The sequence below is a fragment of the Rhinopithecus bieti genome, unplaced genomic scaffold (genome assembly GCF_001698545.2).
Source record: "Rhinopithecus bieti isolate Rb0 unplaced genomic scaffold, ASM169854v2 scaffold_17829, whole genome shotgun sequence".
Taxonomy (NCBI): Eukaryota; Metazoa; Chordata; class Mammalia; order Primates; family Cercopithecidae; genus Rhinopithecus; species Rhinopithecus bieti.
In genome coordinates, this window is record NW_016809238.1 from 671,319 (window position 1) to 698,524 (window position 27,206).

Here is a 27,206-nt window from a genome sequence, read left to right on the forward strand (position 1 = left end):
GTCAGGAGATCGAGACCATCCTGACAAACACGGTGAAACCTCGACTCTACTAAAAATACAAAAACTAGCCGGGCGAGGTGGCGGGCGCCTGGAGTCCCAGCTACTCGGGAGGCTGAGGCAGGGGAATGGCATAAACCCGGGAGGCGGAGCTTGCAGTGAGCTGAGATCCAGCCACTGCACTCCAGCCCGGGCGACAGAGCGAGACTCTGCCTCAAAAAAAAAAAAAGAAAAAACAAAGAAATTCTGTATTTTGAAATGGGTAATGAGATAGAAAGTATACTTCCCAATTCTTAAAAATTAATATTATTACCATTATTAAATTCTTACATCTTCACCATTATACTAATACCAATACTAAAGAACAAGAATACTTGACAATTTTAAAATAGGTTTTCCTTTAACTTCAGGCATGATATTAATGCAATTAAGAAGGAAAAGTTAAATTGCCAAGAATAATCCCCTGCAGGCTGATTTCCATGGTCTTAAGCAATCTTGATCAATCACAAGGCGTGGATGCCAAAGCCAAGATTCTGCCATGTCATCCACATTTACAGTATTCCTGTTATTTGTACCTATGCATTCAGATCTCTCTGACTCTCCCTTTTATCCTGAATTTGATTTTCATTCACGGCTTTCCAAAAGTCCTCCAGGTCTTACAGACTGGTGTCTCATACTTGAAAATGTGCTATTGTCTCTATACATTCCATTTACAGATTTACTAAAACATATTAACTCATAAGATACAAGTTTAAATGACAGATTAGGAGTATCAAAGAGAGGTGTTAATTATAAGTTGCTATGCTTTTTAATCCCCTAGTAATATCCAAGAATAATGTATTTCAATTCCTTTGATTAATAAATGAGAAAGCTGAGGTGGAAGTAGTTCAAATAACCCACCAATGGTCACACAACAGTTTGAAGGCAGAGTCCACGATTCTTTTGATGTACTTTAAGGTGAGTTAGGACAAATCTATCAATCATTATTTCTTTTAAGCCAAGTGTAAGGATCTTTCGGACAATTTTCCAATAATTATCCAAGCCCAAGTTAAAGTAGAATCAAAAGAACAGGACACAGGAATCACTTTGGTGATCACCATCAAAACGGTATTTGAAAGGTGTTCAAACAAAAGTATCCAGTTCTGGGGAAAAAAAAAAAAATTCTTATTTAATGAAATCAGAGCAAAATAAATCCAACTACCAAAGAATTTTTATTAAAAATCTAACAAAGTTATTTTATATAAATTCTTACATGAGGCAGCCATTTTCTCTATTTTATCTAGACCCCTACGATTTAAAAAATCTAGAAATAATATAATTTTAAACACCAAAGGCTTTTGTATTAATGATAGTAACTCATATGGCAAATTCTTAATTCTAACTATGTGCCTGGCCATTGCTGTGTACTGTAAATATGATGGTAATTAGGGGAAACACAACAAACACAGATTTTCATGCACATCAAAAGGGCTAGAGGCAAGAGTCAGCTAAAATTTAAAGAGTACCAGTAAGCAAACTTAAAATCTAGCGTTACTTTCAGGCCAAACACCCATAAAAACGCTGAGAAAATAAAATAAAAGTAAGCTCAAGGTCACTGCAAGGTAGAGATGCCAAGCCTGGGTCTCCCAGCATAAATCAGGATCCTTCAAAGAATGTAAAGTTGTCTTTAAACTATAGTATCTATTGGATTCCAAATTTGGCAAATGTGAACACTCTCTAGAGAAAAACAAGCTTTATTTAAACCCTCAGAATTTAGATAGATTATTAAAATATGAGTTTAAAATAAAAACTCACTAAACTCAAAAAGAAGTGTTACCATGAGTGAGAGTTGACAGAAATAGCAAATAAAACTTTAGACAATACAAGAACTTTAAATATTGAAATTACCAAATGTAGGCTGGGCACGGGGGCTCATGCCTGTAATCCCAGCACTTTGGGAGGCCAAGGCGGGCAGATCACAAGGTCAGGAGATTGAGACCATCCTGGCTAACACAGTGAAATCCAGTCTCTACTAAAATATGCAAAAAATTAGCCGGGCATGGTGGCAGGCACCTGTAGTCCCAGCTACTTGGGAGGCTAAGGCAGGAAAATGGCGTGAACCCAGGAGGCGGAGCTTTCCGTGAGCCAAGATCGAGCCATTGCGCTCCAGTCTGGGCAACAGAATAAGACTCCATCTCAAAAAAAAAAAAAAAAAATTACCAAATGTAAAGTATTTGAAATCTGCTATGTCACAATTTAATACATGGGCATTTCTCTACCCTCTGAAACATATGGAACATAGTTAAAATTTTTGATATCATTGTTACTAACTATATCAACAGTATCATTTCTGGGCTCTTCTTTTGACTTATTTTTCCTCTGGATTATGGGTCATATTTTACTGCATCTTTGTGTGTCTGGTAATTTTTGACTGGATGCCAGACATCATGAATTTTCACCTTCATGGGTACAGCATATTTTTGTATGCCTATAAGTACTCTTGAGTTTTGTTCTTGGATGCATTTAAATTACTTGGAAATAGTTTGATGCTACTGAATATTTCTATTAAACTTTGTTAGGCAGCAGGAGCCTTCAGGGTTAATTTTGCCCCACTTCCAACATTCTGAGTACTCTACCCGATGGCACATAAATGACAAGATTTTGTGTTTTTGCCTTGTAGGGACACAAACTTTTCTTAGCCCTGTGTAAGCTCTAAGAATTTTTACTGTGTTCCTTTTGAGTGATACTTTCCCCAGCTGTAGGTGGTTTCTCGCATCCCTGTGGGTGATCATTACTCAGTGAAGACTCAAGAGGCATCTTCAGATCTCTAGGGTTATTCCATTGTGCTGTCTTTTTCACTCTGGTACTCTGCCATATGAAATAGCTGTCTTGGTCTCCCCACACACCCAACTCTTATCTCCTCAATTCAGGAAGATGCTGGCCTCTGCCTGATTTCCTCCTTCCTGCAATGAGGCCAAAAAACTCTCCAGGAAGTAAGCTGTAGTAACTGCAGGACTTACTTATCTTAAAAGACAAAAAAGATCTTAAAATCAGACAGTAAAGACAGATTATTTGAAAGGAACAATAATTATACTGATCTCTTCCCAACAGCAACAATGGATGTCATAAGACAGTGCCTCAAACTGCTCAGAGGAAATAACTATCAACCTATAGCTGTATACCGAGCAAATGTATTTATCATAATGAAGGCCACTGTTTGAAGGCTTCAAAAAGCAAACAAGGCAGGCAAGACTTGAAAGGCCAAGATTACTAAGGAAAGAAAATGCACTTAGATGAGCCAAATTTATTGCATCTTTTTCCCCTTGGGAGATTTGCTGATTTTCATGGTCATAGAGACCATATGGAGAACTGTGGCTTAGAGCTTAAAGCAGTGTCACTGGACCAGAGACAAAAATTTGAAATTCATGTCTACAAATGCAATTAGGACATGAAATACCAAAATACCAGAAGAAAAAGGAAACTCAGAAAGTGACCCAAAATTCTAACACAATTTCCCACAGATCATTTGCTGACACCTACTAAACTATATAGGTGAGAGGTAAGCTCAAGCAGAGAACTGCTGATAAGCGAAAAAAACTAAGCATAAATTTTAGTCTCACGATGCTGAGTAAACAAAAATTAGAATTCAGGGAACATCAAAGTAGAAGAATTCTGGGCAGAGTTCAGGCTTTAGGATGTGATATATGAAAGGCAATATCATAGGAGTAAGGACAAATCAGAAACAGATCAAACCAAAGAAAGCCTGAAACCCAGTATCTACAAACTAGAAGAAAATAAAATTTTCTCTAGGGAAGATTGTACCATCATGAATCTCTATAATTCTTTAGCTATTATCTCTAATATTCAATTTTTTAAATTAGGCACACAAGGAAACAAGATATAAAAAATTGCTGAAAACCAGGAGAAAAAACTGATAACATTAAGCAGACTCAGTGATGATGCAAAGATTGGCATTTTAACACAGAAGTCAGAAAACTACAATTAGTATGTTCAAGGAAATATATAAAAATTATGAATTTTACCAAAGAAATAACTGATGGATAGATTTAATAGCTGTAAAGTATGCACACAATATATTATTCCATTTATATAAATTTTGAGAAAATGCAAATAAACAGTGATTGTGTGAATGCATAGAAGGATAAGAGAAGCAGGTTACAAAAGCTCACACAGACATGGTTATCCTGACTGTCGTGGTGGTTTTACAGTTATATACATATATCAAAAACTTACAAAACTGTATACTTAAGTATGTGAAATTTGTTATATGTCCATTATACCTCAATAATGCTGTTAAAGACTTTAAAAAACAATAATAATATCATTTAGAATTTAAAATGTGGAATTTCAGTTTATGACAAAAATAGGCTACAAGGCAGAAGGGGTCAATAAAGTTAAGTGCTATAAGGTTCTTGGAAATTGTTGGCAATATTCATTAAAGGTAGGCTTTAATGTCAATTATGCATGTTTTACTCTTTAGGGTAATCAATAAATGACTAAAAGTATGTGTAACTAACAAGGCAGTATAGTAGTAACAATAAAATATTTAAAATATTGTATTTATCCGAAGCAAAGCAAAAGGAGTAAAGAACTAAAGAAAGATAAGGCAAATAAAAAACTAACATGGTAAAGTGATATAATTAAATGCAAATATTTGATAGTTATGTAAGTACAAATGTACGAAATACTCCACTAGAAGACATTTGTCACAGGATTTTAAAAATGAAAACAAAAAAAAGCAAAAACTGAGAGAGTATACCTCCTATATGCCTTCATTTAAAAGTACTTCAAGGAGAATGAACCTAATTCCAGAGATGATCTCAGAAGAAATATCTGAGGCAAAAAGAAATGGTGATAAAAGAAACTAGTAAGTATATATCAAATCTAGACAAACATCGTTTATACAAAATAATAAAAATACTAATGTCTACTTTGCAGAGTTAAAAAAAAAAAAAAGAACTAGAACACTGAACAGCAATTCCATGGAGGTAAGAAGAGGCTGATTACAGTTAAAATGTTCTAGAGAACTTTTTATTATTTAGCAGGTGATTAAGACATTGATCAGCTGTAGAATAGCTAGGTTTTTTAATATACATAGTAAAGTATCAAGGGTAGCCACTAAAATAGTAGATATTTAATACATAGTTTCTAAACCTAGCAGAGGAGTGAAGGAGGGATAGAAAGAGAAAAGGAATAAACAAAATTCAATCTGTGCAAAAAAAGGGAAAAAAGAAAGAAGGAAAAGTTGTGCTAACAGAAAATACAAAAAAAACTTGGCAGAATCAAATCCTAATATAAATTTAATATATTGGTCTTGCCAGTTAAAAGACAATAATTGTTAGATAGAAGATAGAAAACTGATAGAAAAATCCAAAGATGTGTGTTTGCAAGAGACATGAGTAAGAATACAGAAGTGTTGGAAGTAATAGGCTGTAAAATTATATACCAGATAAAACTAACCAAAAGAAAGCTAGAATATGTATTAATTTCAGACGACATAGATTTTAAGTTAAAAAACAATGTTAGGAATAAAGAGAATCATTACATATTAACAAATACTAAATTCTCCAGGTAAATATAATGATTTTAAAATTGATCAATAAGATAGATTATATAAATAAGATAGATTCAAAATACTGTATGTAAAACAAAATCAGATAAACTATAGGAAGGAATTTAAAAACCTATAATCAGCATGAGATGTTAGCATTCCTCTCTCATTTAATAAGTCATGCAAACCCCCCCCAAAAAAACATAAAAATTAACAAAGAAATAGTATATTTGAATACTACAATTAAAACTTGATTTAATGGACTTCATATTGAACCCTGCATGCAACAATTGAAGAACACATACTCTCTTCCAACATGCATTAAAAGCTTTAAAATTGACAAAACAAACCTCAGTGAAGCTCAAAGATTAGATATCATACAGACTACATTTCCAAACAAATGTAATCAATTAGAAATAACAAAATGTTAAATAATTTTTAAACCTCACACTTCAGAATTTAAAACACATTTCAAAATAATTCATGAATAAAACAAAATCCCAATGGAGATTAAAAAACATTATCAAGACAAATTTTGGAACGCAACAAAATAGTTGAAAATGGGAAACTTAGTCTTCAATTGTTTAGATTATGAAAGAAAGGCTGAATATCTGTAAGCTATATATCCAACTTAAGAAAAAGAACACAAGGTAATAAACTCATAGAAAGCAAAAGAAAGTTGATATTAAAAGATATGAAAAAATAATTAAGTCAAAGGCAAAAATAAAATATAGAGGATCAATAAAGCCAAAAACATTAAAGTTTTATAAAACCAACAAATCTCTTACTAGACTGATGAAGAAAAAAGAGAGAAGGTAACAAAAGTATTAGAAATGAAAAACTACAAACATAGCAGGGATAAAAAATGAATACTGTGAAAAAGATAGTATTTGCCAAAATGATTAAAGAAGTATGAAACTTGAGTTATTCTATTACTAAAAAAATATTTTATTCAGTAGTTCAAGCACCTTTCAGTGAAAAGAATACCATGTCTAAATGGTTTGAGAGAGGAGTTCTTTCAAACATTCAAGTAACAATTAATTCCAATATTTCACAAACTCTTCTTCCCTAAGGTTTTATAATTAACTTAAAAAATCAAATTTAAAGGGGTAGATATTTTAAGAATGACTAATGTGAATTTAAATCTGAAATTCCAATGTAACCATTTATTTTTTCTCAGACTATATTCCCTAGCTTATGAAAATGTTTATCAGAAGACTTTAAGCAATATAACTCCTGGATTTCACAAAGAGGAGCAGCAAGCTAATTGGAAGAGGGGAGAAGAGTGTTGAATCTACAGTTACATAGCACTTCACTTTATATAAGGGAGAACAAATCAATTATCCATTAATGGAAAGGATATGCCAGCCAATGTTTTAGGACTAAAGCACCCTGGTGCTTCTATTGATTTCAGGTAAGAATTTCACTGCCAATTTTGAATTGAAGTATTCCATTAAAGTACAAAAGTTCCTTGACAGATGTATGCAACGAATAACTTCAAGATACATAAGACCAAAACTGAGATATCGTGAATTTTTCTAAACATATATTTAATTAGCGTACAGATTAACCTCAAACATTATTTATGCAGCTACTAATGGCACTGGCGATATATATGTTTAATATGTTCTGTGTTGCGCAAACATGGCAAGTGGCTAGTTTGAGCTTAAAGCTGGGATTCAGACTGGCTCGCTAAACTGAAAGGAAAGAATTCCAATAATTTCAATAGTTTACTTTCTGGCTAAATGTCAAATGAAATAGGCAACACAACATTGCATCTGAAGCATATGATGGTACACAAGGGTCAAGCTCAGCCCATGTATCCTGGTTTAAGCCCCACCAGATAGAGAAGCACACTATCTTGTACTAGGGGATAAATATACATAATTCATAGGCAGAAAAGGGAACATTTTTTCCAATTCTAGGTGGAAATCAGCACAGGTTTTGAAATAGGAAGAATTTCACGTAATTCATCTTCATTTTAGTAGCCTGGGGGCTTGTAAATGTGGAAACCCTCAGAAAGCATCCCATTGGCATGGATGACTGATGAGGTGGAGTCCTAAAGCCCACAGCAGTGGTGGAACACTAACCTCCATCAGTCCCCAGCAAGTCAGCATCAGTAGAGGGCACAGAACAGAATATGACAGACGACTTTATAAGCCCATATGATACACTTGGAGATAAGAAATAAGTGTTTGAGATTTTAAATAAGATTAGAAATTGGAGGTTGCAAAGAGTCAGTGAAATTGGGTTGCACATACAATAAATGTGACCATTTAACTCAATTCAATACTTTTAACCAAAAATAAAAAAAATAAAATTTTTTTTTGGGAAAGTGCGGTAGCCAGCCTTCAAGATGGCCCTCAATGAGTCTCAGCTCTGGCTAGTCACCCCCACACACACTGAATTATGACTGGCCTGTGTGACCAACAGAATATGGTTGAAATGACATGAGGAACTTCCAAGGCTAGGTTGTGAAAGTTATTGTAGTTTCCACCGTGGTCCCTCTCTCGAGTTGCTGTCTCTGGAGGAAATCAACTATTATGGCATGAGGACAATCAAGTTGCCCTACAAAAAATTCCACTTGAGGAACTGAGGGATCCAGCCAACAGCTAGCACCAACCTGCCATCCATTTGAGAGAACATCTTCCATCCTTCTTGGAAGGTAACTTTCCAGTCAAGCCTTCAGATAGCTATAGCTCTGGCTGATATAGTCACAACAACCTCATGAGAGATGCCAAGTCAGAACCAGCCAATCAGCTCCCAAACTCCTCACACAGAGAAATTATGAGATCACAGATGTTTATTCTTGTTTTAAGCCACTGAATTTTGGGTGTGTTTGTTACACAACAATACATAACTTTTTGCTCTATAATTATTCTGAAAACGAGTAAGAGCCACTTGAGAACCTGAAGCACGGAATTAACATGATGAAAATGTAATACGATCATGCAATTTTTATGAGGAGAGATGTGGGACCGCAAACTAGAAATAAAGTACAATATTCATAGGGTAAATACTTATTTTACATTATTAAAATGTTTGACATTTTATTAAGACAGAGCAAAAGAACATTTGTGAAAATAACCCTCACAGCACAAAATACTTGAAATAATTAAATAACTTCAAAGGGCAACTTTTATGTAGTAAATGTCAGTAATGGCATTTTTTATCTCTACTGTAATTCACATAACGTATCATATTTTCTTACCATATTTTATATCCTTTTAGTCAGACTGTGGATGTCTATACTACCAATAAAATAACAGACATAGGAGTTATTTTATGTGACCAGTGTCTATGCAAACAATGAATAATAAAGCACTATAATTTAGATGCTTAGGGTTCTTTCACCTTTAAGAATTCAGGCACTATTCCTCCCAAGTTTTAATCTACTGAGATTTGTAACCTGTCTCAGTTATAGAAAAGGACAAGAAGCCACACCACACTCTGGAGAGCCAAGAACTTGTATTTACAGAAAAGAGATTAGTATATAAAACCCATTAAGATTCACAGTACCATTTTTTGTTTGAAATCTCACTCCTACTGAATTCACTATTTTATTTGGTTCCTATTTAACAGGCATTTACATAGTGCTGTGTTCTAGGCGCTGTGTTTTATTAAAGGGTAATTTACTTAGCCACTATTCTAACATTTGATGGTTATAACTTAATATTTAATATGTATATAGTATAAATTGTGTTTCCTTCCTGAACTTCACAAATAAATCTTTCTATAAATTAAACACTGTTGACTATTACTGACATTTATTTTTCTGCATATAAGGACATGAAAAATCTGTGGTTAGAATATTACCATATTACTCAATACTTTCCATTTCCAGCACCATCTATACTCAACGGTGTTACATGACTATGTAAAATGAAATTGATAATTTTTAGTGTACAATAACTTGAAATTATGACAGATAATTATCTTATACATTTTTATTTAACCAAATATGCAAACCTCCAACTTCAGAGACATTAGTAGGAAAATCTTTCCAAATATAATATCATTTGAATTAGCCTCTTGTACAGTCTTAGAAATAGTTATCCATTAGTGCCTGGAAGAAGTAATAACATGATGAGTTTTTGATGAAAAATACTGACTCATTGTAACACATTATATTCTACTGTAGCTCATCATTAACACATAAGATAAAACAGTGATACCTGTTATAGGAGTATTGTCACATTTGTGAAAATGAAAAATGTGTGACCAGATGCCACCCTGATTTGTACATCTAACACACGAAAAATCATTTTTAGGTAGCTATTACATGCAAAGCATTACTTGAAATCTTGACTGCTCCTTTTAACAAATATGTTGGGATAAATACATTATAATGGGCCACCTCATTTGTTCTACCAACTAGGTTACACAAGAGGATTGGCAGTATTATGTGGAATGTCTATTCCCTGGTCCTAGGTGCTTCCTTCCAGATAAAGAATGGCCTACTCTCCACTTCCAGGGGAGAGGCAACATACCTGACAGACCATTTTGAAAAAATAAATTTGGCATATATAAGTCAACGTCTTTTCTTTATAGACCAAGTTTCTCCTGGAAAGCACTCCAAATTCTGTTCTGCCTTTCCAGGAGAGGTGTGTCCAACCCAGTATTGCCTGGGACCAGGGAAATCAATTTAACTTTGGAGTTTAGTATTGGGAAATCCCATGCCTGAAGATTCTCCAGTATACAGTCTTTTAGGAATAAAGGTGGTATTTTGGTCACCAATTTCTGCCTTATTTCTTTCTTTATTTAAAACATAGGCTGAGAAAAGGGGTGCTTCTTCTTGGGCCTCTTAGGGGACGTAAGAAGTGGTGAGAAGACATAAGAAGTGGTGAGAAGAACCAAATAGTCTACAAAATGAGAAAAGACAATCACCTAGACACTAACCAGCATTTTCATGAGTTCCAACTTTCCTTCTCTTGCAAACTACCTATGTTGTTTGAAGTTACAATGAAGAGATTCAAAGAACTTAATCAAGTATAAAGTAAGCAAACCAGCACGTTTAACCAAACCCCAAAGCAAAGGTGATTTTAGCCATCAACAGACCTGAGAAGCCAAATGGAATGCCGTAATGAGGCTGCTATGCTAACATAAGATCCAAATTCACCAAATGTGTCACTCTATTGTAATGCTTTTGCCTTACAAAAGTACACAGATATTTAAATTATTCCGTATAATTAAACCAAAAGCACAAACAAGGGCTACATTTATCTATATGTTAATTTCACATAACATTCTCTTTTCTTTCACTAAGTCACCAGGGATGGCTTACTTTCTAATGTATCCTTAAATTCAATTTTTAAAAACCTAGAAATAATTACAATTCAATTACTGCTCCAATTTCTAATGTTATGTCCGTTTCTATTTAGAGAACCCATTGTACACGTATTGCCTTCTAATACCAAAAGACAGAGAGAGAGAGAGAATGACAGACAGAGGCAAAGAGAGGCAGAGACAGAAAGAGAGACTACACAAGTGTTAAGAGAAATGACAGTTTGCAAGACATATCTGACTCATTGGTTAAATCCAAGGAGTCCTTGTTGTGCTTTTTGCTAGTTCTGCTGACAAGAAGGCACCCTAAGGTGGGCAATTTACATGGAGGTTTAATTTGGAGAAAGGAAACTTTAGGACTTTTATGGTAGAGTTCAGGAAGAAAGTCCACTTCTAGAGTTTGACAGTGGACATTTGGGAGACCTGGTAAAAATAAGAAATCTGCCAAACAGAGGTAGAAATGAAGAATTCACCAATATGGAAAGTCAGTAAATGGAAAGAATGTCAGCTGAGCAAATGGGGGAATGCATTTATTCAATGAATATTCATTGTTGACGATGCAGAACCTAACCTTAACTGCAGTTATGAACATAAAACTTTTCCTTCTCTCAGGAAACTTGACATTTAGTTGAGAAGATGAGATACATAGAAACAAAAAGGTAAATAGCATTAAAACAAAATGTGATTAACAACGGAGTTGTATAGCAAATTTAATATATGAGAATAGAGAAAATCAGAAGGATGGAAGAAAGAGAAGGTGGAAACAATAAAACTTTTACTGAGCTCTTCTTCTTTGCAAAGGTCTTTCACATAATATTTCAAATCTCAAAATAAGCAACTAAGTATAATTGCCCCCATTTTGTAGATGAGAGAGTAGAGGCTCAGAGAGATTACTTGATTTCTCTAAGGTCACACAGCTAGTAAGTGGGATATCTAGGATTTAAATCTAGATCTATCAGACTCCAAATCTTATTCTCTCTCTACCAAGTACTAATAAAAAAAAAAAAATGTAAAGGAAACTGAGCACTGGAAAACAAGCAAAACACTTTCCTTCATTCACCAAATATTAATTGACTCTCTGTTTGAGTATATGCATGTTCTGGGGAAAAATAAGCAGAAAGAAAAATATTTTTCTACATTTTGAAGCTTCTAGGCTAAAGATGGGTGGGTGGATAAGACAGACAGAGACAAACCAACAAATAATGCAGAGCTTAGTAAGAAAAGTGCCAAAGAAAAATGAGAAAATGCCATGGGCTCAGATAAGAAAAGATCACATTATTTTAAGAGCATCAACAGGGCCACATTAGGAAACACAGAAGGGTAGACAAGTTTATAAGAACGGGAACCAGCTACTCCAGTTATATATGATAAATGAGTAAAAGTGTAGAAGTGGAAAGCACGATGCAGATCAACAACTAACAAAAAGCAGGAGTGTGACTGAAGTGTAAGACACAGGGAGGGAACCACAGGAGAGTGACAGACTTCAAATATTTGGCTAAGATATTATACTTCATTTTGAGCATAACAAACAACTAGATAGTCAAGCAGAGAAGAGATACCCTCTGAATTATCCTTTACAGGAAGTAATCCACATTTTAAAGGATGGATTTTAAAATGCTTCTGAAATAGTACAGTTAAAAGCAATTCAGAGCCAGGTGTGGTGGTGCACCTGTAGTGCCAGCCACTCAGGAGGCTGAGGCAGGGGGATCACTCCTTGAGTCCCAGGAGTTTGAGGCTGCAGTGAGTTGTGATCATGCCACTCCACTCCAGCCTGGGCAAAAGAGTGACATCCTGTCAAAAAAAAAAAAAAAAAAAAGCACTCTAGGTTTGAACTGGTATGACAAAAAGTAATTTTTTTGAGATGGAGTCTCGCTCTGTCGCCCACGCTGGAGCACAATCGCGCAATCTCGGCTCACTGCAACCTCTGCCTCCTGGGTTCAAGTGATTCTCCCGGCTCAGTCTCAGCTAGGACTACTGGTGCCCGCCACCACACCTGGCTAATTTTTTGTATTTTTAGTAGAGACGGGGTTTCACGGTGTTAGCCAGGATGGTCTCTATCTCCTGATCTCGTGATCCACCCACCTCGGCCTCCCAAAGTGCTGGCATTACAGGCATGAGCCACCGCGCCTGACCAACAAAAAATAATTTTTAAAGAGAGGAGTGCAAAGACGTTTTAGAGATAAAATCTATAAAATTTGATAGCTGTTATCCTGTTGAGAGAGAGGTCAGAGAGCAACTTCAGTGTTTGAAACTCAGGAAACTGGGGAAATGGGAAAGCCAATAAAAAAGGAGAGGTTGTAGAGATTAACTACTGACATGGGTTGTGCCACAGGGAGAAGATTGAGTCTGGATTTTCATTAAAGTAACAGAATGAAGAGGTCCTAGAGGGAGATGAAAATATCATGAGTGATGCTGGACCTAGAGATATAAATACTAACTGCATCAATTTAGAGCTGATCAGTCAATTCTTGAGAATAAAGTCACCAAAAGAAAGAACATGCAAATCAAAACCACAATGAGATATCACCTCACATCTGTCAGAATGGCAATTAACAACAACAAAAAGTGTTGGAAAGGATGTGGAGAAACTGGAATCCTTACACACTATTGACAAGAATGCAAAATGGTGCCACCACTGTGTCAGTGTGGAGGTTTCTCAAAAAATTAAAAATAGATACCATATGATCTAGCTATTGAATTTCCAGATATTTATCCAAAAGAACTGAAATCAGGATCTCAAAGTGATATCTGCATCCCCATGTTCATTGCAGTTTCAACAGCCAAGCTATATAAACAAACTAAATGTCCACAGACAGATAAATTGATAAAGAAAATGTGGAATATACACAAACAATGATACAGTATTCAGCCTTAATAAAGAAGGAAATCCTGCCACATGGGACAGCATGGATGAACCTTCAGGACATTATGCCAGGTGAAACAAGCCAGTCACAAGAGAACAAAGACAGCATGATTCCACTTATATGAAGTATCTAAAACAGTCAAATGCACGGAACAGAGAGTACAATGGTGGATGCCTGGCTCTGGCAGGAGGGGGAAATAGGGAATTACCAATCGATAGGCAGAAAGTTCCAGTTAAACAAGATGAATAAGCCCTTGACATGTGCCGTACAATGCTGTACCTAGAGTCAACAATAACGTATTGTTATTACATTATTACTTACAAATTTGTTAAGAGGGTATACTTCATGTCCAGTGTTATTACCATAATAAAATAAAAATTTTAAAAAGAGAGAGGATGCATGCGACGAGGAGAAAAGGAGAAGCAAGAATGCAGGGCTGGAGACACAACACCGAAGTTTTTGAACTAAGAAAGCAGCTCTCTTATGTAGCTCACTTAATACTTGTAGGAAACTGGAAATTAAAGAAGAGCCAATAAAGGAGACCAAAAAAGCAGAGTATATAGCAGATAATTTTCATTATGGAAATCAAATGAGAAAACTTCAAGTGCAGTTACAGTATCAAATTGTACAGAGATTAGAGAATTAAGACAGAAAAGATGATTTGCAGTGTGATGGTCAATTGAGATTAAAGAAAGTATTTTTAGAGGCATGGTGAGAATATTAAAATGCTTTTGAGTGTTGGTAGGGCAGACAGCTGTGGAACTCAGTAGACTGCAGGATAATTCCCAGTGTTCAAGAGGCAGGCATAGAGCTAAGAGCTAACAAGACCCACTGGAAGCATCTGTACAAAGGAAGCATCAAATTAATGTGTTTTAAAAAAGAAAAATAAATTCAAAGAAAAGATCTACAGCCAAGCAAGCATTTATCTTGAAAAATAAAATCAGAAGTAGTTTCTAATTGGTTAATTATCTACGCAGTTAGACAAAGCTATCCAAAAGGATTAGCATGGTGAAATAACCTTTTGTTTAGGCAGTGATTCTCAAGTGAGATTGGCTGTTAACCTTTGTAAACTTTGCTGTTAACCTTGGCAAGAACTGGGTGACAAGTTAAAAAAGAGAAGTCAAAAAACTTATTCAAAACCCCTGCAAGCGATGTTCTAAAAATGAAACAAAAAATTATGATTGCTGATGACATAAAAATAGCCATCAACTTTAATCAGACTAGACCAGATGGAGCCTGCGTATACAAAAAGTGTACTGTCGCGAATTATATTAAGAAAAAAAGAAATGCTCCAGGCAAGGACAGAATGACATCCCCCTTGTAACAGCTATAATCACAGCACTCTGCAGGCAGTCTGCAGCACCATGTAGGCTATATTTTTGTCAAATAATGTGAGCATGTCTGACAGTTATGTTCTATCTCAGGCTGTGTCCTTGATGATAAGAGTGTTCTCATGGAGCAGAAATAGAAACTGAAGGATTTCCCCATCTACCAGAGAATAACCTTAGGAAATCAATCTAACAAACTAGTAAAGATGACTCAATGCCATAGACCAAGTGACTAGAATAGAGATCAAGTCTTTCTATAGAAACCTAAATCAACTTCAACTGGCAAAAGTCTAAAAAACTATAACCCAAGTCTGTGCAAGACAGTGATAGGACAAGGGGATTGTGAGGTCACTCATTCCAGCTCCCACCTTCTGCGAGTTTATAAATCCTCATAAAAATGTTTGCCTTTTGCTTGACAAAAATCTTTAAAAGAATCCTAAAATTAGACACATATAAAAGAATTGGTTTGAAAATTCAGGTAAGAATTATGAACCCCAATACTGCAGACCAATAAATTTTACTGGCCGGACACGGTGGCTCAAGCCTGTAACCCCAGCACTTTGGGAGGCCGAGACGGGCGGATCACGAGGTCAGGAGATCGAAACCATCCTGGCTAATACAGTGAAACCCCGTCTCTAGTAAAAAATACAAAAAAACTAGCCAGGTGAGGTGGCGGGCGCCTGTAGTCCCAGCTACTCCGGAGGCTGAGGCAGGAGAATAGCGTAAACCCGGGAGGCGGAGCTGGCAGTGACCTGAGATCCCGCCCCTCCACTCCAGCCCGGGGACAGAGTGAGACTCCGTCTCAAAAAATAAATAAATAAATAAATAAATAAATAAATAAATAATAAATTTTACTAAAAGCTAAAAATGTTTATGTTTATGATATGCATAATAGGTAAAAGTGAGGGCTTGGGAGACAGATGGCTGAGGCTTAATTCCTGGTTTTGCCACTGCCCACTGGGGTGACAGTTACATAACTTCCCTCTGCTTCTGGTTATATGTAAAATGAGGGTAATAACAGTAACAGATTGCTGTGAAGATTACATTGTGACTTACATAAATCACTTACTAAAGTGGCCTGACACAGGGCATGCACTCAAGGTGAGTTAGTATTCTTAGAGACAAGATCTTGCAGCCTCAAACTACTGAGCTCAAGCGATCCTCCTGCTTTGGTCTCTTGAACAGCTAGGACCACAGGCTCGCGCCACCACACCAGGCTAATTTTTTTTTTTTTTTTTTTTTTGGTAGAGATGAGTCTCTCGCTGTTGCCCAGGCTGGTCTCAAACTCCTGACCTCAAGCAATCTTCCCACCTTGGCCTCCAAAAGTGTTGGAATTACAGGCATGAGCCACTGTGCCCCGCCATAGTACTATTATTGTATCACTATATCAATAAATCAGATTTGATCTCTGCATGTAACTCATCACATCTAAAACTGGGCATAGGAAGGTCATAAATAAATGGTTAAGGTAACTAATGGCTTCAGGTAATCTGATTATGCTCTAGGAGGCTGCAACCTTAACATGAATCTGACTGTGGCAGGGAAGAAGGATGGACCACTGGGAGGAGTAGAGAGGGGAGTATAGGCTCTAACAGTGAGACTGTTAACATCAGAGCAGAAGCCTAGATCTACTTCACACCAACAAAAAACCAGAAACAGTCAGAGGTTCCATCAAATATACCTATCTGGCTTATGTTTAGCCCTTTCAACTCCTAGGATGAAACAGGAACACTTCGAGATACAATTTTTTTTTTTGTTTGTTTTGTTTTGTTTTGAGATGGAGTCTTGCTCTGTCACCCAGGCTGGAGTGCAGTGGCGCAATCTCGGCTCACTGCAGGCTCCACCTCCCGGGTTCACACCATTCTCCTGCCTCAGCCTCCTGAGTAGCTGGGACTACGGGCGCACACCACCACGCCCAGCTAATTTTTTTGTATTTTTAGTAGAGACGGGGTTTCACCGTATTAGCCAGGATGGTCTCGATCTCCTGACCTCGTGATCCACCCGCCTCAGCCTCCCAAAGTGGTCATTTAATTTCTTAGTCCCAGTAGCTAAAGAGAAAACACCATCAGGACTCATCAGTTTCACACTCCAGCAACAGTAATGCAACAACTCTTCATTGTGTTTGTCCTTCTTACAACGTTCAAAGATCTATGGAGTAAGATGTCCACATCAGAGTGATATAAGTAGTGAAATAAAAGGCAGCATCCTGTGAACATCCTAAATGTTCAACTAAATATGGTGGTATGATAAAGTGATAAAATCATGCAGCCATTAAGATGTGCTTACACATGATATTTAGTAACCTAGAAGGGGTAGAATCATTATAAATATTGAATACACAGAATAAATTCAGTTTTATAAACACATATACATAAGAAAACATGCCAAAACGTTAATGATGGTGTTCTCAAGATGACAGATTACTAGAGAATTTTTTCTTCTTTGAACTTTGCCACATTTTCTAAATTCCACACAATGTTCCTATTTTAGTTTATAATTTAAACAACATTTTGAAGAAAATAAAGAGGTTACCATGGCTGGCATTAAGTCACCGAGAAATATTTGTCAATGAAGAACAAAAAGTTGGAACCGGGAATCCCTCCCCTCTCTCCATTCCATTTCCCCTTCTAACATTCTCCCTCCATGCCTCCCCTCTTCTGTTGGATTTGAAGGTGGCTCAAAATGTGGCTGGGAAAAGAAGAATGAGTTAGTAGCGGCTATGAATTTATCCCCCACTTTTTTCTTGCCCAACCATCACCCTCTCCCTGCCACTATTTACCATAATGGCCACAGCAGCCCTTTTGCTAGATCAGACAAGAGAGTTGTTAGAGTGGGGTTGGGGGTGAGGTTGAGGGGGGTGCTGAAGCTGCAATATCTGCAACAGTGGCAGTGAAATGTGGTCACAGCCTCCCATCTTAAAAATAAAAATAAAAAAAGTGTTCCCTTACCCTTGCCTCCTCCTCTAGTTTGAAGACACTATACCCAGTAAACACCACTAGATTTTTTTTTCCTTTTTATTTCTCTCTTTCTTCCCTCCTTCTTTCCTTCTTCCCCTCCTTTCTTTTTCTTCCTCTTTTTTAATAATAGAAACAAGCCTTCTCTATTCTCCTAGGCGTCACCTGAGCAGGCCTTCAAACTAGACAATTCTAGGGCTAGGAGATAGTCCCTAGCCTAGGACTAAGTGCAATAAACCCTTCCGTGACCAAGCAAGAGTATTTAGCTATGCAAAGTTGGTCACCGAAGGGGATGAAGATCAGTTTGTATAAGAAGCACTGATATTTGAAAGTAAGGAAAGTTATAGGTGTGGACTGGACAAGGTCAAGCGGCAAGAAAGGGTAATGAAGCTCTAGAAACAAAATAACCTTGAGGCAAGAAGAACTATGACTGAGGAACTAGACTCAAGACAGGAAGTCCAAGATCCACAGAGGAGGGTTAATTCCTGTCTGCCCCTCTGTTTCCAGGCACCTGGCACGATGCTTAGATCCTAAGAGGTAATGACTCACCATGGGAATATTAACTGAAGAAGAAGTCTAAGTGTGTAGTGCCTTTGGTAAATGTCACTGAGGAGTGGCCAAGCCTCCCTCCAAGGAGTATGGGTAAGACCTAGACTTTGAGAACCTGGATGTCTGTATGCCTGGAAAGGACTAACACTCAATACTGACACCATGTTGAAGCAAAGGAGAAATGGCAGTAACACTGTTTAAACATCAGTGCTTTCCCCTGGGGAAAGAAAGCAGCCAGATTTTCCTCTCACAGTATAAGCTTCAGGGGTTCTTGGGCAAATCAAGATGAAAAGAAATCCCAGGAAGATATGAGACCTTCTGATATGCAGATTTACAGTGAGTCTTAATATAAATTTGCTGAAGGAGGGGGAACCAGAACTTATACCACTGAATATTACAGAACTATTAATAAATACTACACTATGAACAAAATCAAATACCATCAATCTCTACCCTCTGAAGGTTTCAGCTTCCTCTCCCTTTGATCCCCAAGCTTCCATATACCCAAATGCTTTTTGGTCAGCTCCTCAACCCAAAATTCAATTTATTTCATGAATGAAAGACAGGACAATAAAGAGCAGGCACAGCTACCATGAAATCTCATCAATCTGACTTCTTTAATATGCAGACGCATCAGTCAGGGACAGTAAAAGTAACCCATTGTTCCCCACTGTCTTTCTCCCCCATCCCCTCTACCACGCATTCAACTGGAGGCTGAAAGTTCCATTTGCAGGGCCTGTGTCTGCCTTGTTCTCCACTGAATTCCCGGCGCGGTGTTTGGGACATTGAAGGAGCACCATGAATATTTGCGAAATGAATTAGCTCATTCAATTGCCAGATCAGACTTAGCTCAGGGATAAAGAAGAATGAAATGTGATCACAATCTAGGGGAAGACTAAGGATTGGTTTCATTAGAGCTAAGTTTCTTAGGAGACCTGCAGGTCTGAAAAAGGAAGTAAGCAGTAACAGAAGGAAGAGAAGCAAAGCCAAAGCAGAAACAGAGAAAGTTTAGTAACTCAAGTTTTTCCCCATAGATGAATATTCCTAGCACAAAGCCTTCAAGCACATCCCCTCCTGAACCCATTGGAGGTCCCCCGACTCTCCCATGCATTGGTATACATGGAGTTGTAGGATCACGGTTTCCATTTAATTGACTAGAGTTAGCCAAAGACTTCTCCTGTGATACTTTCTCTACCCTCAGATGCACCAGAGGAAATATGGAAAGGATAAAGCATTTGTATCTTTCACATCTGGGCATTTACACCTAATATCCCAAAAACATATAAGAGAACTAAATCGGGTCGGGCACGGTGGCTCACGCCTGTAATCCCAGCACTTTGGGAGGCCAAGACAGGTGAATCACGAGGTCAGGAGATCCAGACCATCCCGGCTAACACGGTGAAACCCCGTCTCTACTAAAAATACAAAAAATTAGCCGGGTGCGGTGGCGGGCGCCTATAGTCCCAGCTACACGGGAGGCTGAGGCAGGAGAATGGCGTAAACCCGGGAGGCGGAGCTTGCAGTGAGCCAAGATTGCGCCAGGCACTCCCCCTGGGCGACAGAGCAAGGCTCCGTCTCAAAAAAAAAAAGAAAAAGGGAACTAAACCAATTAAAATACATCAATATGAATGGAAAAGCCCATGAGAACTGTTGTCCTACTTGACAAGATATAGTTAATATTTGGTCATGTGTAATACTTCTATTCTCTGTAAACATAAATTATGTTTCTGTAAACATAACTTTAAAAATAAAACATATCTCATATTCTGCCATGATGAAAGCGAACAAAGTGAATAATTAAAAGATGCCAAAATTTTCCTTTACTCTTTTATTAAATCATGTTGTGTGATTCTGTGCCTTGCGTAAATCCAATTTGGATTGATTTTCTAGAGATAATATAATGCATACTGTAAAAGCAACTGTCACACAAGTGAGAAAAACAGGAATGACTCATAAACTCAGAGAACAATTGGATGTTAGATTTAAATAGAATGTCAGTTGGACATGGCCTGCTTCTCCTCTCTCTGTCCCCAGTTTCTCTGGGATGTCACTCAGATAGCCCCAGCCCTCTATCAGGCAAAAACAGTCCCTCTCTGTTAGTTCCCTTTCCTTCAGGTAAATAGGAATCTTTTATCCCATAACATGACAGGACAGATGCCTAATACAAACTTTATTAATCCATATGAATATGTAGACAGTAAGAAGTTCAAAATATGATTATAAAACAATGACTTTTTTGTTACTAGACATTGCTTCAAGCAATGTTTATTAAATATGAGGCACTTTCCTGGGGTGAAGAATGAAGCAGATCCAGCAGCTATATTCAAGGATTTAGAGCTTGGTAGGTATGCCTTTAAAGCCAGGCTTCCCACCTGGAGTCCAAGGACCCATAGACAGTCCATGAATGAGCTTCCAGAAGCCTACGAATCCCTTAAATAAATGCAGTGTGTTTACATGTTGGTGTGTGCTTCTGGCAGGGCCGTATGTTCAACAGGTATCAAATTCTCAAAAGAATTGGTGGCCCTAACGAAGTTAAGAATCACTGCCTTGAGGCTTATAAAGTATTCCACTTCTCAAAACAGTTCCAGATGCTCAAAACATTTTTTTGAACTTTTCCTTTGGAATGTTTCAAAGCCTAGGATACCTTTCATGAATAATCTCAATAATGACAAGCCTTCCTTGGAGGAGGACTCCAGTTTTAAAGTCATGCAAAAACATGGCAGACAGATACAATAGGAAGATGCCTAAATTGTGTAGTTTATTTTTGGAGAAAATGAATATAACTATAACTTAATGGGACTATTTTTTGGGGGGTACATGCATTAAAGGTTAAACATATATTAATTGAAAATCACATGGAAAAGCACCAATAAAAACATCAGTACTTTAAGGATTATATTAACCAAGGTGGAAAAAAAGACATATTTTTATTTTTTCATTCATTAAACACATATTTATTGAGTGTGTAATATGTACCAGGCACTCTTAAAAGTGCCAAGGATATACGAGTTAACAAAACAGAGGAAAATCCCTGCCTACATGGAGCTTTCATTCTGCCATTATTTTTTTATTTTTTTTTTATTTTTATTTTTACTTTATTATTTTTTTTTTTTTTCTTTTTTTTCTTTTTTCTTCCTGGGGACAGCCCGTCCTCACCCTCCCTTGGCCAGCTGCAAGGGCAGTGAAAATTCCGGCCTCACCCGGCAACCCTCTGCTCATCAGGTCCTCACCGCTGCAATCCCTCCCTGCTCAGCTCTCTAGTTGCCTAGGCTTTCACAGCACTGCCACACCCATGCGGCTCAATTTTTCGTCACTTTTTCAGTAGAGATCGAGGTTCACCATGTCTGGCCACGGCCTGCGTCTCAAACTCCGACCTCACGTGAATCCACACCTTTGGCCTCCAAAGTGCTGTGATTACACAGCCATGCAGCCATCTGCATCTTAGCGGCCTCTCCATCTGCCACTCTTCTTGTCTTAACAATTGAATTTCATCCTAACACTGTATTGCCACCAGCTATGAATGCTGCCTATCAATAAAAATTAAAATAGAAAATAAATTAAAGTAGGCAGTTTAAAAAGCTATGTTTCTAGGAGAAATAACGTTTGGCGTAGACCAAAATTACTTGCATGGCCAACAATTACAATGTATGTTTCAGCATCGGCCTGCCGTATAAACTATTTTGGCTTAAAATGACACAGACATTATTATAACCACAAAGCATACACGACTAAACCAGTAATCGATTTAAGTACTTGACAATTCTTAGAGAATATACAGTATACTTTTAAACTATATTTACTCATGTGATCTAAGCAAAAGCTACAGAAAGATTTGGGGGATTTGGGAGCGCAGGATCACAATATAGAGGAAACAGAAAATAAGGATGTCATCAGATTCAGGACTGAGTTTGCTCCCTTCTCTAAAAATATAGATATGTCACATCCAGAAATTCACAGAAAAGGAAGTTCTTGCTCCAAGCCTAAATCACTTTCCTAAATCAAGTGAGCAAATAGTCTCCATCCTTCTCTAATCTGAACTCTTCAGGTTATTTCTAACACTCTCAAGCTGCAGGTCAAAGAGCCCAGAAATACAACTTTCTGGTATTATCCATTATGGTTTTAAAAGTCTATGTGAAAACACAAATAAAAAATAAATATTTAAAAATAAATAAGTAAAGTCTAAGTTAATTGATTAACAGTTAATATAATCTAATGGGAGAATGTCTTGAGTCATGGGGTCTGCCAGGAGAAGAAGGGTGACCATCTTCTGGTCCCCACTCCCCGTCAAGATTGTTCATCACCCCTCCCACTGGGTGCCTAGAAAATGCAGATGACTGCATACTGGGAATAAGAGAATGAATAGAAAAAAATCCTCAAATATTCTAAATTGAGTACTAAGAAACTCATCTGATGCCTTGCAACTGCAGCTGCCCTTTCGAAGCTTTCTCTGCATAACTTAAGGGGAACTAGAAATCTTCAGGATAAGGGAGACATACACAGGCACACACAGGCTCAAAAACAATTTCTTTATTTTGAGACAGAGTTTTGCTCTTGTTGCCCAGGGTGGAGTGCAATGGTATGATCTCAGCTCACCGCAACCTCTGCCTCCTGGGTTCAAGTGATTCTTTTGCCTCAGCCTCCCAAGTAGCTAGAATTACAGGCACGCACCACCACACCCAGCTAATTTTGTATTTTCAGTAGAGACAGGGTTTCTCCATGTTGGTTAGGCTGGTCTCGAACTCCCGACCTCAGGTGATCCACCTGCCTTGGCCTCCCAAAGTGCTGGGATTACAGGTGTGAGCCATCACGCACGGCCAAAAACAGATCTTTTGACAGGCAAATGTTGATGAAATTGCTATTTTGGAGTGAAGAAACTGGAACAACAAGGGACTAAACTGCTTGGTATAACAATGTAAAAAAGTTTTCTTGGGTACAGAGAATATTAGTTCTATAACTGATTTCTCTTCTTCAGATGTAAATGTTTAGGACCAGGGAAATGGAAGCCAGGTACCAACCTGGGAGTGATAAACGATCAACGGATCAATGTAGTGCTATTGAGTGCATAAAGGAGTCACCGAGGCAGGCTGCACTTGCTCAACCACTCTTGGTGGTAGAAAAATTACAAAAGACAGGATTCTTTTTCCAGAAGAGCTGGCTGGGGCCTCAGGAGAAAGACTGCTTTGTGAAAGGGCCTGATGAAAGGTCTAGGATTGGGGATATTAAAATGTAAATGGATATTAAAAGTTAAATAGAATTTAAAACACGAATATCATTAGGAATCTTTTTGTCTGTTTGTTTTAAAAGAAAGGGTCTTGCTCTGTCCCCTAGGCTGGAGTGCTGTGGTGCCATCATAGCTCACTATAGCCTTGAACTCCTGGGCTCAAGCGATCCTCCCCCACCAGCCTACAAAGTTCTGGGATTACACGCATAAGCCACTGTGCCTGGCCTAAAAGGTTGTTTTTAAGGAAATACACTTTCTGCTTGTGAACTATTCAATGAATCTGTTTTATTGTATGATTTTGAGGAAATTAAGATATCATTCTTTTTAATTTGTGAACATGTCAAGTTGCTCATGCAAACTGATCTTAGAAAAATCAAAACACTTCTTTTCTTAAATGATACCATCTGGCAAAATGACCAGGCATTCACTTATAACACAATACTCTGTGAATGCATGATCATTAAATATGATAGTGATGAAAGTTAAAGAATTGGGCTTTGTTTCTTTTGTGGAAGAAAAGTTAAGCCATCAAAATGATGGCATTTGAGTACACAAAGGAGTCATTGAGGCAGGGTTAAACACTTGCTCAGCCACTCTTCCTGGTAGGAAAATTAGAAAGGACAGGATTCTTGTTCCAAGAGGTCAGATAACCAGATAACCATGGGTAGGCATATAAATGGCCCGGGCTGAGCTGCGCTGCAAGATAAAGTGTTCCTTGGGTTGAATAATCTCTAAGAGAAAGAGCTCACTAGCAGAAACTCTTTTGTAAAGTGCAGATATATCAAACATTGTAACATTTTCTTTAATGTCAGAGTTACCCTAAACCCACATCTTAGGCTATAAATGCTCCCTTATCACCTGTCTCTTCATCTTATCTTTATCTAAAAAGAAAGCTGCCAACTTCAGTAGGTATTTTCATATATTCTAACCACTTTTAAATGAAATTGAAAGTAAATTAATGCAACACATAAAAATCATTCTAACAAAATTTTCTGCTGCACTGATATCCCATTTTTTATGTGAGATGACTCATTCTAATATTGTCCTTTAATCTGTATTTTTCTTTATTCTATATTCAGTAAGTCCCTCTTGGACTCAATTGATTTTATATACTCAACACTCGATTTCTTAGAAAAGTTTTTATTGAAACACCAGCAGAAGCAGTAAATAGTAGTGCTTAGTGACCTTTTCCCACCCAGCACTAGAAAAATCAGATTATACTTTTCATAATTTCATGGTATCCACTTTTTTTGGCTTGTACCCAAAAAATATATACAACACTTCTTCTGAAAAGTATATATCTTGTATCACCAAGAGAGGTCTGATAAAATTTTATTCTTTTTCTAAGTATAACTGGACTCTAGAAAATCAAGTAAATTTCAGAAAACTTTAAAACTGGCAAGAGTAAAGTTACTAATGTCACAGCTTAAAAATTCCATCAATACCTCATGAGTTTTCCAGAAAAGGTCAACCAGAAAATAAAGGTCTTCCATGTTTTGGTCTATAATTTTAGGAAAAATAATTTACTTGTAGCATTTACTTTTCTATTTAAAGGTACTGCTGTGCTTTTGTCCTTGTTAAGCTACTCTTGGGTTTTAATCAGTTATCCAGTTTTTTTTAAGATTATGCTGAAATCTTATCTTATTTACTAATATGCAAGTAACTATTTTTACTTGATGTCATTTGAGTAACTAATGGCTTGTTCTCTAATCTATCCATTTAATGGAAGGGTTAAATAGCACTGAATCTAGGACTGGCTCCTCTGGGTCATCATGTATCCCTCTTACTTCTAAAACATTAATAATCACCTTTGGGTGATAATACCATGGTCTGTCTGGTTCCAATACCCTCCTACCCCTATCCCTTCTCTCCCCACAGTGGAAGCCACTTAAGCTCTCCTGGATGTTCATTCTTATCTCAGGCTTTGGACCAATAGCATCCTCATGAGAAGGGAACTTTAGCTCAACGTAGAGCTCTAGATATCACGTCAACCTTGCTATTAGTTCACTTCTGAAAACTGACTCTTTGGCAAAGTTCTAACAACAGGCTTCTGTCTTGTTTTCCTGAAACCAAGTCCCAACTGATCCTCTTGATGTGGTAACTGGGTCTCTTGCTCATTTCCTTCTGTGCCTGGGCCTTTGTTCTGATAAAGCCATTATGTCAACTCTCTGAATACCATAAAGTACCTTCCTGAAATAATCTTTCCTCCAGTGTCTACAGTTATGCCCTGGTCCCAACCCATCTCCAGCCTCCCTCACTCAAGGGCATGTCTAGTTCCAACTTCCAGGTCCCCTAGATCACTTCTGTTCCAGTTAACACTGTCAGGTCTGACTCCGCCTTACAACATAAGACAACCAGTTGTAAATTCACCAACAGAATGCACAATTGATCAAACGGTATTTTCACAGATTTATAAACCTATAAAATTTATGTAGGTTGAGTAAGCAAATGTCTTCCCAAATCCATAAAATGTTAATATTATCATTTTCTCTATGTAATATGCCACCATTATCACTGTAGAATAGACCACAAAATGTACAAATTTTGTATATTGTTATAAGAAATAGTACAATATTTACTGACTACTAAACCCCATTCTCTCCTAGGCTCTTGAAAAAAATGTTAGGCAAACAGATGTACACTTTCATGGAATATGTATATTTTACTTTTCTTTTTGAAATAGAGATCTTAAAAATGCCTTCAGGTGCTCCATCTATTCTTCATAATCCTTCTAAAAAGTTGGTTACTAGCACTGTGATGCTCTGCTCTATGACACACGTAAATACGTTAAACAGCACCAGTCAGGCACGATGGCTCACACCTGTAATCCCAGCAATTTGGGAGGCCAAGACAGGTGGATCACTTGAGGTCAGGAGTTCAAGACCAGCCTGACCAACATGGTGAAACCCCATCTGTACAAAAAATACAAAAATTAGCCAGGTGTGGTGGCCCACACCTGTAATCCCAGCTACTGAGGAGGCTGAGGCAGGAGAATGGCTTGAACCCAGGAGACGGAGGTTGCAGTGAGCTGAGATTACGCTACTGCACTCCAGCCTGGGCAATAGGGCAAGACTCCATCTCAAAAACAAAACAAAAAAAACAAACAAAGAAAAAACAGGGCAAATGAATGATCTATTGTTGAAAAAGAAAGCATTTGGAGAAAAATAACTCTCATATGCTACTAGCAGAAACATAAGTTGTTTCATTCTTTCCAGAAAGCCTTTGCACAATTTGTTTCCAGAGCTTTCTTAAAAGTCAACTCATTTTGACACAATAATTCTCTTTCTAGGAGTCTTTCCAAAAAAAAAATTAGACATTTATTCAAAGATTTATATACAAAGATGTTTCATTTATATCAAAAGAAAACTAGAAACAACCTAAGTAAGCAATGAAGAGAGATATGCTGTAATTCAATAAATTACAGTGTATCTATCTATGTGATGGGCTATAATACTTAAT

At 37.2% G+C, this 27,206-nt stretch overlaps 1 protein-coding gene across 10 annotated transcripts in view; it reads right to left on the reverse strand.

Moving 5' to 3' along the window:
* Positions 1–27,206, reverse strand: part of TMEM117 (transmembrane protein 117) — a 556,913-nt gene that overhangs the window by 460,747 nt on the left and 68,960 nt on the right. For 2 of the 10 annotated variants that reach the window (XM_017888968.1, XM_017888966.1), the window contains exon 1: positions 8,172–8,251. The exons of the other annotated variants lie outside the window; for them this stretch is intronic. In XM_017888968.1, the coding sequence (XP_017744457.1) occupies positions 8,172–8,178 (7 nt within the window). In that variant the 5' untranslated portion in view covers positions 8,179–8,251. Of the gene's footprint in view, positions 1–8,171; positions 8,252–27,206 lie in introns of those variants that run through there. 10 annotated transcript variants of the gene reach the window in all.